At 44.3% G+C, this 13,877-nt stretch overlaps 1 protein-coding gene across 1 annotated transcript in view; it reads right to left on the bottom strand.

Moving 5' to 3' along the window:
• Window positions 1–234: 234 nt before the first annotated feature.
• Window positions 235–13,877, bottom strand: part of rlf (rearranged L-myc fusion) — a 35,708-nt gene continuing 22,065 nt past the window's right edge. Inside the window, exons 4-8 of the mRNA XM_015385175.1 lie at window positions 10,596–10,731; window positions 10,304–10,506; window positions 8,110–8,246; window positions 7,808–7,949; window positions 235–5,396 (exon numbers count right to left, since the gene is read on the bottom strand). Coding sequence (XP_015240661.1) covers window positions 816–5,396; window positions 7,808–7,949; window positions 8,110–8,246; window positions 10,304–10,506; window positions 10,596–10,731 — 5,199 coding nt within the window. The 3' untranslated portion in view covers window positions 235–815. The remainder of the gene's footprint in view (window positions 5,397–7,807; window positions 7,950–8,109; window positions 8,247–10,303; window positions 10,507–10,595; window positions 10,732–13,877) is intronic.

The following is a 13,877-nucleotide window of genomic DNA, read 5'->3' on the forward strand; positions in this document are numbered from 1 at the left end:
TCAGAATTCTGACTTTAATCTCAGAATTCTGACTTTTTTTCCCCAGAATTCTGATTTTTTTCCCCATACTATACCTGAAATAAAATAAAAAAATCAGTTAACTTTTTTTTTTTTTTCCAGTGGCCCTAATCCTCTTCCGTACGATTGAAACTATGGCACTGAAGTTTATAATTAACGGCTTAAAAAACCTTTTTTTCTTTTTTTTAACCATTTTATAAAATCAAAATGCATGAATAGTACCCAAGTTAAGCGATTTCTTTGACAATGACTTAAAAATGAATCTTTATCCTTTTTTACACTTAAAAGCAGAGCTAGACTCTTTCATTGATTACAAAAATGCCCTAAATGTATTTCCAGTCTTTTTTATTTATTTATTAGAAACTGTTACATACATGTTGTCCAAGAACTGCTGCCAATACTGATTTCATATAAACAGAAGTGAAAAATAACCAAACATACTTCTTAGTCGTAGGTTCACATTTTAGTCCCATTTTGAGTGAAAAGTTTTGGCATTATGCTACTGATCATTTCTAACAATCTGGAAAGCTTTACATGTGTTTGGGAGGACATGGTCATATATACATCTGTCACTAATTGAACACATCGGATGTTATCTGACTGCTTTGATAAAGTCTAAAATACTGTCAGACTGCTTTCATCTGCACCTTTTAAGGCTTTTTTTTTTTAACTCTAATTTCTACAAAAGTTCAGTCAGCTTAAAAAAAAGTGTTTTGGCAGAAATAAAAATACTGATACACAGTCTGTAAAAAGAAATCACTTTTTCATTGCCATGTTTAAAAAGGTGCTGATTGAAACTAACTTCCAAGAAGCAGTTTGCTGTTGGTCTTTGACGGGAAGAGGTCAGGCGTGGCGGTGCTGGTCACGGGTCGACCCAGAACCACCACCGGTCTGAGGTACTGTAGCTGCTTCACGGCCAGGTCCCCACACCCAGCCAGGGCTCTGTCCAGGATGGACTTCAAGTTTTGTACCGAGGTGAAGTTTCCATCCTCCGGGGGAGAATGAGTGCGTTTGCTGCGGGTGTGAGAGACTCCCAGCTGGTTGTTCTCCTTCACAGAGCAGCTGCGTTTCAGAGCGTCTCCACTTTTCAGCTCTTCCTCCGTTTCTATCGGAGTTTTTTCTTGAATGAACTGCAAGAACGAGGACTCGAAGCCCATGGGCTTGTAGGCAGCGATGTCAAAGGGGCTCGGCGAGGGGCTTCTGGGCTTGGTTTCTTTGCAGCTGAACGGTTGTTCCAACTGTTCGTTTTTCCGTTTCAGGGGCATGCGAACAGGAGCGGAGGGCGGCGGTGTTGGGGGTGGTGATGGCGTGGGAGGGGGCGTCGAGGTGTTTGTTTCAGCGCCATCTTTGTTGCCTGTCTCAGGAGAAAAATGCAGCGAGCACGGAGGTGAAAGGTCTACAGTGACCGGGCGAAGAAGTGGTTTAAATTTGTCTAATATGGATCTTTCATCCGGTTTTGTCTGTGGAGGAGTAGAAACAGGAAGCTCCTCAGGAGCCTCCTCCTTGATCAGTTCATCTTCCGGCGTCTCGTTTGCGGCCTCGCTTTTCTCATCGGGTGGAGCCTCTTTTTTTTCCTCTTCTGGTGGATCTAGAGGCTCACAACTTTCCTTGTCCTCTGATGCAGCTTCCAGCGCAGGAGGAGTCAAAGGGGGAGGCTGCTCCTCCTCTGCTGCCTCAGCCTGGAGCTCCGTTTTCGGAGCCTCTTCAGGTGAGATTTCTCCGCTGACGGCTGGCCTGGCGGACTTCGCCTGGATCAGCACCTCCAGCTTCTCGGCGGTAAAAACAAGTTTGTCTTCATTTTTGTAGAGATCTTCTCGATACATGCGGTGAACCGCCAGGTAGTGGCGGTGCAGGCTGTGCAGGTAGGTGACCACCGAGTCGCAGTCTTGGACCATGCACGGGTAGGCCGTACGCAAACAGCGGTCCTGACACATCTGTAGTGCTTCCTCGTGAGATCTAAAGACGAAACTGCTAAACAAGTTGTGCTTTCGTCTGCCGCTTTTCCCCGACGCCTTTTTCACATCGGCACCGCTGTCATCCTTCTCTTCCGACTGCGTCGTCCCTTCAGACTCCGAATTCTCAGTGGTGGGCAAAGACGTTTCTTCCTTCTCAGGACTCGTTGGCGTAACGATCACCTTCTTCTGGCAGCCAGTTACTGACTTCTTGTGTGTGCTCTGCAGCCGTAGCACCAGGGAGTCGTAGTACTCGTAGTGACTGTACAGAGTGTGTTTCTTAAGGGCCTCGTTGTGGCTGAAGACCCTGGAGCAGCCGTCGAATTTGCATCGTATGAGCTCAGGAGGCCGAGAGTGAACGTCTCGCGTGTGCCGCACCAGACTGCTTTTAAGGTGGTAGGAGGCGAAACAGTTAGCAAAGTGACATTTGAACTGCGGCTGAGGTTCGTCAGAGTTTGTGAGAGGTCTTCTCTTGGAAGGCTCCCGTCTGGCTTCCGGGTTGGCCGGCACCTCGCCGTCTTTTTCCAGCAGGAGCTGAGAGCGATTGTAGCGGTGCACCAGCTGCAGGTGGCGAACGAGGCCTCCCTGTGTGGAAAAAGCTGCGTCGCAGTTCTTCGCCACACAGTGGAACGGTTTGCTGAACTTGTCCAGTATGTAACACAGGTTGCTCTTGGCGACCACACGCCTGGTTCTCACCTGCTGGGCGGCGTTGTCCTCGTTTTGCTCTTTCTGCTCGTCATCTTTGTCTTTGATCTCGCCTTCCTCCTCTCCGTCTTCCACGGAGGAAAGATTGCTGCCGTTCTCTCCGTTTTCACTGATTCCGCTCTCTTCCTTCACATTGTGTTGATGTGGCAGGTTGGGAGCCTTTTCACTGTGATTCGCTGAGAGCTGCAGCGTCGCCTGTGGCGCTGCAGACCCTTCGTGTCCTTCGACTCCTGCAGACGCAAAGCTCAAATTGTTAAAGAGGTCTTCGCTCATGTTGTGAACTGTAATATAGTGGGCCTTCAGCACTTTCTTCTCTCTGTGACTCTTGGGACAAAGGTGGCACTTGTAAGGCTTGATGGAGGCGGTCATTCGTTTGGCGTCGTCGATGGTCCGGCTGTGTACGGAGAGGTAGTGTCGCAGTAGGCTGTAACTCCGAGCGGTCCGGAAGCCGCACCGTTTTATCTCGCACACATAAGGCCTGGCGGTGGCCAACGATTCCACGCCTTCTTCCTCGCTGGTCAGCGGCGTTTGTTCCGCTTCGCTTTTTACCTGCTCCTCCAGCAGATGGCGTCTCTTCTTCAGCAACACTACGGGAGGCTTCGCTATGATGGCCTGATGGATAGAAGATGATGTAAAGTCGGAGTTGGACTTCAGGGTGTTGTTTTGCAAACCCTGAGAGGGTGAGGAGCCCAGGCTTAGTTTGCTCAACCCGATGAGGATTTCTTTCAAAGCGTCACTTTTTGTGTTAACGCCCGAAGGATTCGTGTCGCCGCCTTTGGTGTGAGAAGGTACCTTCTTCTCTTTGGCCGACTCCAAAGGTAACAGCGGAGGTGAGGGTTCGTCTTCTCTTTGCTCCCCACTCTCTGGTTCCGTTTCAGGCTTCACCTCTCGGGGCACAGAGTTTTCCCCCTTTTCATGTTTCTGTTCTCTGTTCTCCAACTTCAAATGTTCCGGGTGAGCACATTTCAGATGCCTTTGGACGTCTCTGGCTCTAGAAAACGTCATTCCACACCTCTCAAAGCCACATGTGAATTTGCTGCCGTCGAAGCACACGGCCACCAGCGTGACCGTCGCCTTGGGCTCCTGGAGTTCGGCTTCTTGTAGAGATGAGCCGCAGCTGACTGACTGCGAGTTCAGGACGTTCCCGTTTACAGCTTCTGTTATATTCACGGGCTTGATGGGGCGCACAATCACTTCACGGACCGTCTTGAAGAATTTCCGCTTAGCCCTTCTCTGAGCCTCAAAGTCATTTTCTGTGAACGTGATGTTGTGTGTGGATAAATGCTTTAGAAAGTCCTTTTTAGATAAGAAGAACTTTTTACATTCAGCGCGGCTGCAGGTAAAGGCTGCATCTCTGAAGTGCTGTGCTTCGTGGTGATAGATCTGCCCCAGGTCTGAGTATGTGACGGAGCAGCCTTTGAGCTCGCACTGGTAGTTGAGCTGGAAGCCGTGGGTGTGCTTGTGCATCACAAGCTCGTTAGACGTCCCGAAGCGAGCGCCGCAGCCGATGACGACGCACATGTAAGGCTGATCGCCGTAGTGGACTTTCCTGTGTTTGCGGTGATGGTAAGCAGAGACAAAGTGCCGTCTGCAGAAGACGCATTTTTCCCTTTTGTCCCTCATCTGATGGAAATGTTTCACATTTTCGTCGCCCCTGTGCTCCGACTTCAGGTGGACGTACAAGTACTTGGAGTGCTTAAAGATCCGATTGCATTTGGTCCCCGGGCAGGGATACACCTCCCGGTTCTGCAGCTTGAAGTGCTTGTCGATGTAATCGAAGGTCACATACTCGTCGTTGTCCTCCGGCTGCTCCGTCGGGGTTTTGGCTTTTCCGACAGCGTCATGCAACGGGTCTTGGTTTTGCGTGGATTTGTAATACAGCATTAGTGAGGGGTCCAGGGTGATCTCTCCGGGTTCGACATCTTCTTCGTCTTCCGTTTGTTCCTGCGTGGCCTCCGTCTTTGTGCTGCTCTGGGGAGAAGATGGAAGCTTCTTTATGTGTTTTCTCAGGTGTGGCAGCAGGTCCTTTCTGCTCCTGAAGTCCTCCAAGCAAACCGGGCAGGGATGATTATTCTTCTCTGCGTGTCTTTGGGAGTGATGAATTATTTGTATGTCTGTGATGGACCTCTTACAGATCTGACAGCGCAGCTTTGGCCTTTTAATCTCGCACTTCCCTTTAATGTCCGTGTGGTTATTGATCTGACTTTTATCCACATTAAGACCTCCGTTTATCCTGCTGTTGGGCTCCGGTTCGACTTTAATCGGACCTCCGTGTGGCTCGTGCCGTTTAGCTTTCTCTTGCTTGTCCTCCACTTCTTCCTCCTCCTCCTCTTCTTCCTCTTCAGACTCCGGTCTAATCCCTAGCAGCGATATGCAGTGATATTTAAGAGTTTTCCAGTCCCAGAACTCGGGGTCAAAAGGCCAGTAAGCTTTCAGCACTAGCAGCAACTCGCAGCGGAGCGAGTTGGGAATAGCCTCGCCTTCCTGGTCCCGCTTCTGGTCTGGGCGAAGATATAGCTCCTTCAGACAGTTGAAAGTTTCCTGGCTGGTGTCGAGGAGGAACTCTGTGAGCTTGCAGGCACGCAGGACTTCCAGATCATTAGAAAGGAGGCAGGACACCATCTTGCAAATGGATGTTCTGGTTTCCGAGTCGTCCTGCTTTGGAAGCTGAAGTGCTTTGACACAAAGCTCAACTGAGGCACGTGTTCCGAAAGTCTCCGTCTGAAAGGAGAAAAAAACATCACAGTTAAATCCTGCTGGAAAGGTTAAATGATAAAATGCTTTGTGCTGGTTTTTAACCTGCCCATTAGGACCCACAGTGCCTTATTGTAGTAAGGAAGCTGGTGCTCGAATCAAGCAAAGATGTCACATTCAATCTGAGTAATTCCAAAAAAGATAAATAAAAATCCACTGGAGTCCGTTTCCAAGTTTTAAGGCATTTTGCTTTTCATCGAGGAAGCTTTTTAATTTCAAATGTCAGAAATAGCATTGAGTTGCTTCTTCTGTTTCCCTGTAAAAAGGTTGGGGTCGCGATCATCGCAACCCCAACTGAAGACCCAGCCTATTTGGCGGGACCAACGATTCCCTTTAACAACTCCCCTTTTCAGACACTTAGACAGGTATGGGGCAAAACGACCCCCATTCCAAAGGGCTGGACCCGTTATCCGTTTCTATTTGCATGTTTTCTAAGCAAAAAAAAGGCTTTGTTGGGCTGCTGGATAAAACAACTCAAAGCAATTCCTGAAATTCGAATTGAAAAACCTGGATGGGAAGCGAAACATCTTCAAACTTGAAAACAAAGTCTAGTAGATTGTTTTTTTTTTAGCTTTTTTGGAATCACTACGACCTGGATGACTGAGAAACCTCAGCAGCATATCAACATGAGCAAGCTCTGCGTCCCACTGGCTTCATAAGATAAGCATAAAAGTATATGGCATCATTCATGCACAATTTATTATAGCGTTAACAGACCTGTACTCGTAATTCAGTCTTGATTTAAAATCTTGACATTATATGAAATATGTAATTACCACAGCAATGTCATCAATCCATGTATATTATATGTACATCATCAATCTAACACTTTCGGCTCATCTGTATTATTTTGCTCCTTTAACACATTAATGTTGTTGTGATGGATTTGTATAATATGTTATATTACATGATTTATAGACTCATTGACTCCATAATGACTCTGCAAAGTGATGTGCCTATTTTTTTTTATAAATTACAGCCAGTCTGTGTCAAAGTGATGAATTTATCTTTATTTTAAAAGCCTTAAATCCCCCTGAAAATCATTACATCTTGTTTGTTGCTGAAGCGCACGTATTGTTTAAATTGTGACCAGTCTAACTATGGAGTACCAAAATGGCTGCCGATGGCTTCACTCAACCCTGTACTACAAACGGGCTATCAGCAATTCAATGAATAAATAGAGATCAGTGGTTTTAGTCCCTAAAGGAAACAGGAAAAACTGCTCAGTTATCTCAGTTAGATGGTGTTATGTGTGTCGGTCACATTAATTATTTATTTATTTATTTTACCTTCTAGTGTTGCATAGACCTTAGTTGAATCACTTATTTTTTTTTAGAGTCTTGATAATTCTGTTTTCTTTTGTAAATCGATTACGTTAATTTGTGTGACACTGGTCCGCCTATAAGTAGGCTGGGTTTCTCTCTCTCTCCCCCTTACAGCCTTCTGATCGACCCACCGTCACAGAGGGAGCGTCCAGACGCGATGCGCACGTCTCCAGTCTTTGTAGGCCGCCGCTGGCCTCTCCAGCCTGCCATGCGGTATTTTTGTTCGTTAGCCTTTGTTTTTTGCTGATTTTTTGTAACTTTGACCTGGTGGGACCGGTTGTCCCGTTTTCGTTCTTTTAAAATTTTTTTTAGAGTTTTTAACCGTTAGTTTGTTACTAGCAAAGGCTTCGACGGCCCTGTATAGGGTTGGCCCTCTGCTGTAACGTTTTGTTTCTTTGGATTGACTCACCAGGTCCAACTTTCTGTTCATACTTTGTTTTTTTTTTTCTTTTCTCTTTCTTAGAGTTTTTTTTTTGGAAGCGGGAAACTGGGGGAAAAAATCTGATTCTCTGTTTTTTGTCTCTTTGCAGAAAAACAAAACACCTGATCTAAAAAGAAGTTCTAGAGATGAAGAATAAAATAATTCTTTTGAACCTCATGTTTGTCTCATGTCCTCAAATATGTTGTGGCCTGGGTGGTCGTAACAGATGGCAAGTGCTAATATTGACACTGACTTAATATTGACCTGAAAAAATCTTTGTGAATATCTCAAATCAAGCTAGTACTCGAGTCAAAAGTCTCACAACGTTGCTTTAATACAGTAACACAGTTATGATATTATGCATAGGGGTGACTATGCACTTTGGTGCAAAATCCAACTATGCCCGTTTTCTACGGCTCTGATCTTTGGCCTGCAGTAGATTGGTTAGCGCAGTGGTTAGCGCGCACGACCCATGTATAGAGGCCTCAGTCCACGACGCAGCCGACCCGGGTTTGAATGCGAGCTGTGGTCCTTTGCCACATGTCCCTCCCCCTTTTTCATACCCTATCCTGTCAGCCTAAGAAAGCGAGCAACTTTAAAAACTTAAGGAAAAAAAAAAACAGTTAACCAACCTCTTCCTGAATCACACGGACCAGGTAGAGCAGATGTTGGACAGTTTTGGCAATGGCTCCCAGCTGAAGGCATCGTTCCAATAGAGAAATCGACGAAGGGTCAAGTCTTCTCTGAAGTTTACTCCACAACGATATCAAATCCCTTCCAACAAAGAAAGCAAAACATTTTCCATCAACAAGGCTATGACCTTCCCAACAAACAAACTAATTAAAGTGAAAAAATTATTTCAGAAGCTGAATTTTTCTTACGAATTAGCACTCAAAATGTTTTACAGGAAAGGACTGAAATATGCACCACTCACCAGGAGCAGTAGAGACTCTGCTGCTGTAGCTGCTGCGTTAGGAAGGTTGTGCACAGAATGAAGGCCGTGTTCTCCTCGCCCTCCGTCTCCAGACTGCAGGTGATTTCCAGAACATCTTTACAGTCCAGTCTGGATATCTGAACAGACATGGAGCACAGAATCAAGACCTTATCTTTTAGATCTGGTGCAAGGTTTTCATGAGCAGATTTGTTCTGCAGCGCTTCGAAACATTCATACAAACATCTAAACATAAACATAACAGCCCTCAAAGCAGGATGTTAGGAATATTTTATTTATACTTTTACTTTGTGTTTCATGGGTTGTGTTCTACTGAACTATTATGATGTATAATGTGTAATTCATCTTTTAATAACTCTTGCTTAAGATCGTTCCAGATAAAGGTCATGCAACGGACGGGTTGTGAAGGAGGCCTGAACATCCTCTATCACATGTTTCCTCTAAACGTGTGTTCTTGGAACAATTCAATTGTAAAACAACCACATGCTTTGTTTTAACATATGTGCTGAATTTTAAAGTAAGATCATTTTGTTTCCCTTTCCCTAAGTTAAACCTCAGCTGGTGTAATTAGGGACATCCCCTGACTTCAATAAATAGCGAGGAGAAAGCTAAAGATTCAGGGTGGGGAGGAGATTGTAAGCTCTGCAGTCTGTTCTTACTCTCCTCACGAGTAAAACTAAATTAATTGTCTCTGTGCTTTCTTTTTTTCCCTGTATGTATGTATGATGTTTTAGGTGCTTAGACCTGACCAGGACAAAGACGAAGAGAACAACACTGGAATAAATGTGTGAGAAATACTTTTCAAAACCAATAAGTCAAAAATAAAAGACGATCTAGACTTGATGAACCCAGTATCGTTTCAGCTTGTTCAGTGACAGCAGATGAACAAAGATGGAAGCTCAAACTGCTTCTGAAGGGGATAAAAGTCATCGTTAAAACTTCAGAGGCTCTCCGCTGTACAGAGATGTGACTAAATGTTCAAGAACCTGCAGAAGGGAGTCCCTCTCCTTAAGAGTGGATTTATAAAACTGGTTCATCTGCTTCGTCCTTGGATTAAGATTCAGAAAACAAATTGTTTTGGTTCTTACTAGAAAAAATTTTTACGAATTGAGAAAGGCCAGAAAGCAGCTGTGGTGATATCAGACGCTCGGAAATCTGGCTGAGAGAGACGAGCACAGAAGACCTTCACATAACATCACATGGATCTGAAAAAATACTTTATTACACACATTGGTAGCCTTCCCGAGTCTGGCAGAAGAGGTTTCTTTTTTAATACACATCAGCAGATGATGCTTATTTAAGTAAGAGAAGAATGCATTGTCCTCTATTCCTCAGACACACAGTAGGTGAGCAGATGTTGAGCAGATGTTGACTCCTGCTTCTCATGGGAGGCATCTACGGTTCGCCTTGGAACACGAACAAAAGGGTTTCTCCCAGCTTAAAGCTCATGTATGATAGCTGTGCAGCAGATTGATCAATTGTATCATTTTGAAGTGCTTTTAAATAAAGCACTGTATGTTTAGACTGCTGGAGGACATAGGGAACACTTTTCCCTCATTCTGCTTCATTTTATCCATATTCTCCCATTCTGCAGTATTTGTCAGTTCAACCTCTGACATAGTACTCTCTTTGTTTTTTCTCCTCATAGCAGCTACTGCCATCAACACCTTTGTTTATAACTGTTGGATATCAGCCTGTTTTTCAGTGTAGTCCTGTTTCTCTGACTGTGACTAACTGTATGTGCTCTATTTCATCCTCTGACATGGGGGCTGGCTCGGAGCTCGTCTGCCTCCTTGAATCCCAGTCGGCCTCGGAAGGTGGCCGCTCACACTGAGCCTGGTTCTGCTGGATGTTTCTTCCAGTTAAAAGGGAGTTTTTCCTCTCCACTATCGCTACAAGAATGCTTAGTGTGAGGGATTGCTGAAGAGTCAACGACGAAATGAAGCAAAAATTGTCGCCACAAGCTCATCCAGGAGGAGCCTGTCTTGCAGGCCAATGACTGGATGCAATCAACTGGTTTTCTATCAACTTTTTCAGCCTTTAGAAAAAAAAAAAGCAGCTCATCTGACAGTAAAGCAGAGACTTTCTCTGCAGTGTTTGCTCGGAGAGTGTAGAGACTAGAACTGCATCAAACAAGGAGAAAACAAAACCTGTTGGTTGATTTTTGTTCCCATACCTCTATGATGGCCTCTTCGTTGGGCAGCAGGTGACAGAGCTGGGCGACGTAGATCTGTCGAAACATTCCCTGGTTGGAAATGAGGTTGCATTCGGCACAAGCTTTGGCCAAGACTCCAGCCTTGGCCACCTCGCCCATCTTCTCCAGGTGTTTCACCCGCATCTCCATGAAGCCCTCACCTTCCAAGCTAATGTATGCATTAACTACAAGCAGAGCACAAAGTGAAACTGAGCTCAGATCAATCTGTAAAAATCAACGAAGTAAATAAATGGAGCAGATAAAGGAGACTAACCGTCCTCTGGGCTGGTGGGCTGGCCGGTGAGGAGGGCGCTTAGGATTGGGTTGCTCCATGCTCCTCCCTCTCCTGTGATCTGGAGGAGTGCTTGGAGGTCTGTGCTTCCATACTGTATAAGTGTATCATGGGCAATCTGCAGTAAACACAACAGATTGAAGTACATTAAAATACAACGTAAAACTAAAGCAGTCTTTCCCATAAACTGATTCTACTAGAAGAAAAAGATTCTGCTTTTTTCCCCCCAAAGAAATACTAAAACTGGGGTTTGTAAACAGCACAACAGTCATCTTCTCTTTAGCCCCATTCACCTGGTCACACGAGCATCAAGCAGCCCTAAGATTTCATCACTGTTTTGAAAAAACAACGGCAGTAACTTAGGCATACTAAATGCTAGGGGTGTAAATAATAATGGTTTTGTATCGATGCATCGATCCAACAGCCTAAGATCTGATGCATCGACACGTCCGCAAGAGAATCGATTCATGTTTTTGTTTTTCCCTCCAGTATATTTTTATCCATTTGCTCCTGGGCGTAATTCTCCCTCCCGTGCTGCGGTGGCGCTAAACCTATTTTGCTTCCTAGTTATAGTCTTACAGCAGTGTGTCGCAGTGAGCTTGATGCAGACATTTTTAATTTATGCTCAATATGGAAGCGTGGTCTGTGCTACACGCTGTGGGTCTAGATACGGCCGAGGCGGCGAGGAAGTGGGGGCGAGTTTAGTCCGACGACGGAGGGACATGAGGGCCAAAAAGAGCGGAGATCCAGGTGGAAAAAGGGTCCCAGCGTTCTCGCACACCTCGCTCTTCTAGTGGGTCAAACTTCACGAGTTGTTTTCCGCAATTTCGGTCATAAAAACAAAACAAGCCGGCCTCCTGTCTGCGGCGCTGTCTGCGGTCAGCTACAATCTGGGAGAGGAGCAGCGGAGCGTCTCTGGAGGGGGCGGGACGGTTGCACTCATTGCACTGATTTAATGCAGTATTTTTGGATGAACTTTTCTACTTCTGTTATTTGCTGTTGTTTCTCAAATAAAATGCATAAAAAAAAAAACTGCTTTCATTGATTTATTTCAAATTTGAAATATTGTCTAGCCTGTAAGGTGTAAATAAAAAAAAAAAAAAATGAACCAATGAATCGAATCGCATCGTGGTGTATTCTTGAGTATCGAAATGAATCGAATCGTTGGGTCAGAAAATTGATACTGAATCGAATCGCCATGATGGGTGCGATTTACACCCCTACTAAACGCATCGCTCAGTAGGAAGAAAACAGATTAAAATCTGACAGATGGGGCAGTTATTAAGTATATTCCAATTATTAACACATTTCTTATCTATGCACGCCTTAGAAAAAGCTATCCTGCCTCGCAGGTTAATTCAAGAAGGTTGCAGTTTTGACACTTTTAATTAAACATGTTTGAGTTGAATATTTTATTCACCGTGTCTGAAGAATAACCTCCACGGTTAATCAGCAAAATAGATCAGCAATTCTGTCAAAGAAACTAAAAATACCAGTTATACACCAGCGGTCTTTGTGGGTGAATGTAGGACACAAGCAAAGGCCTTTTACATCCACTGCTAAAGGTTGAATAAAAGAAACCTGGCTGGACGTAGATGTTGGCGTCTTTCAGGTAGGTGGTCCAAACTGCAGGCACCAGAATAATAAAATCGAAAACATTTTGTTGGGAGGTTTCGACATTCTGAAACCAAAATTCAACAACAAAAACACAATCAGGTAAATCGTTTAGCAAAAAAAAATGTGGCCCTACGTCTCACCTAATATAGTTTCCATGCATAATTTGGTGTTTCCTAATGTGAGAAAAGGCCATTTCTGTGTTTCTAGATGTCCTTCAGGATGAATCAACAGCTTTCAACTTACAACCTGAATTCTTTCACCTTCTATTAGAGTGTTTTTCCCCTAAAGCGGTGCTTGGGAGTAACCACAACTGGAGCTGCTGTGCGACCGGTTCCTAACAGGTTCTTTAAAGGACAGAAATCAAAGACATATCATTGCATCACTTTGAAAACCTAATCCAGTAAAAGTTTTATCCTCTTTTTAAAATGCTTTATTGTGGAGGATTACCATGACGAAGACATTTTTATTTCAACCAATCAGATTTTTTATCTCAGTAGCACAGTTCCCTCCCTTTTAACTGTACTTTAAACAACAAGCTGTGTTTGTCAGCTATTCACAGCCCTAAACATCTCTGAACTTTCAACTTTCATACCAGGAATTCTTCCTTCATCGGGAGGAAGATCCAACTCAGAAAGGCCCACATAAAGGTTACAACCTCCCCTCTTTGTGACACATCGACCCACCTCAAGTTGAAAGATGAAATCAAAATACGGTGTTGGGGAAATAAGACTGACCTAATCCAACTCTTTATTGTTTTAATTCTAAATTTAGTCAAACCCATCCATTTGATGCACCCGTCTCATCCAGACAGGGTTGCTGTTTACCTCCAGCAGAGATAGCACACTAAAGGCAATTCAGAACGGCCAATTACCCTAACATGCATATTTGTGGGCTGTGGAGGGCAGCAGGAGTATCCAGAGATATGCACAAGGACAACATGCAAACTTTATGCAAAAAGGACTAGTCAGGATTTTAACTGTTCCACCATGCAGACCTGAACAGAACAGACCAACGCCAAATCTAACTGGGGTGTTTTGAGTGGTTTGTGAGGTCAGTCAGCACACCCCCAGCTCCTACCGAGTTATTTCTTATTTCCTCTGGATCAAAACAGACCTGCTGCTAAGAAGACCAGGTCATTTGTTGTAAAATCTGCAGCTCGACAAACATTCAGAACTGGTGCTAAATCTGATACAAACATCCAGGCTCTTTCTTTTTTTACTCACTCAACTGCTTTTGGACAAAATATTACAACTCCCCCCGTCATCTGTCTTTTTGATTTATCAATAACAGGGTTCTCGTTAGTTTATTTCAGCGTAAAGGGCCATCACCCTCAAACAACATGTGGGCTTCCTCTCCAGTCAATTTATGCACAGACATTGGTAAGGCTAAAACTTAAAAGCTTAAAAGAAAACTTAAAATTGAGATAAAACGGGCAGGGTTCCTACAGCATAAGGCAAGTTAAATTCAAGACTTTTTAATGCCACTTGAAATAAAAATTAAAGACCAAATTCACAAGAAACACAAGAAAAACCTGCTTGCGACAACTTAACCCAAAGGTTTATTTTAACATAAACCACTGCACTAATGTTTCAAATGTTGAAAAGCTTCTCATACAGGAAGAAAGCTAAAAAGCTCATATTTTCCAGT

This window comes from Cyprinodon variegatus, unplaced genomic scaffold (assembly GCF_000732505.1).
Source record: "Cyprinodon variegatus isolate N-32 unplaced genomic scaffold, C_variegatus-1.0 Scaffold332, whole genome shotgun sequence".
Taxonomy (NCBI): domain Eukaryota; kingdom Metazoa; phylum Chordata; class Actinopteri; order Cyprinodontiformes; family Cyprinodontidae; genus Cyprinodon; species Cyprinodon variegatus.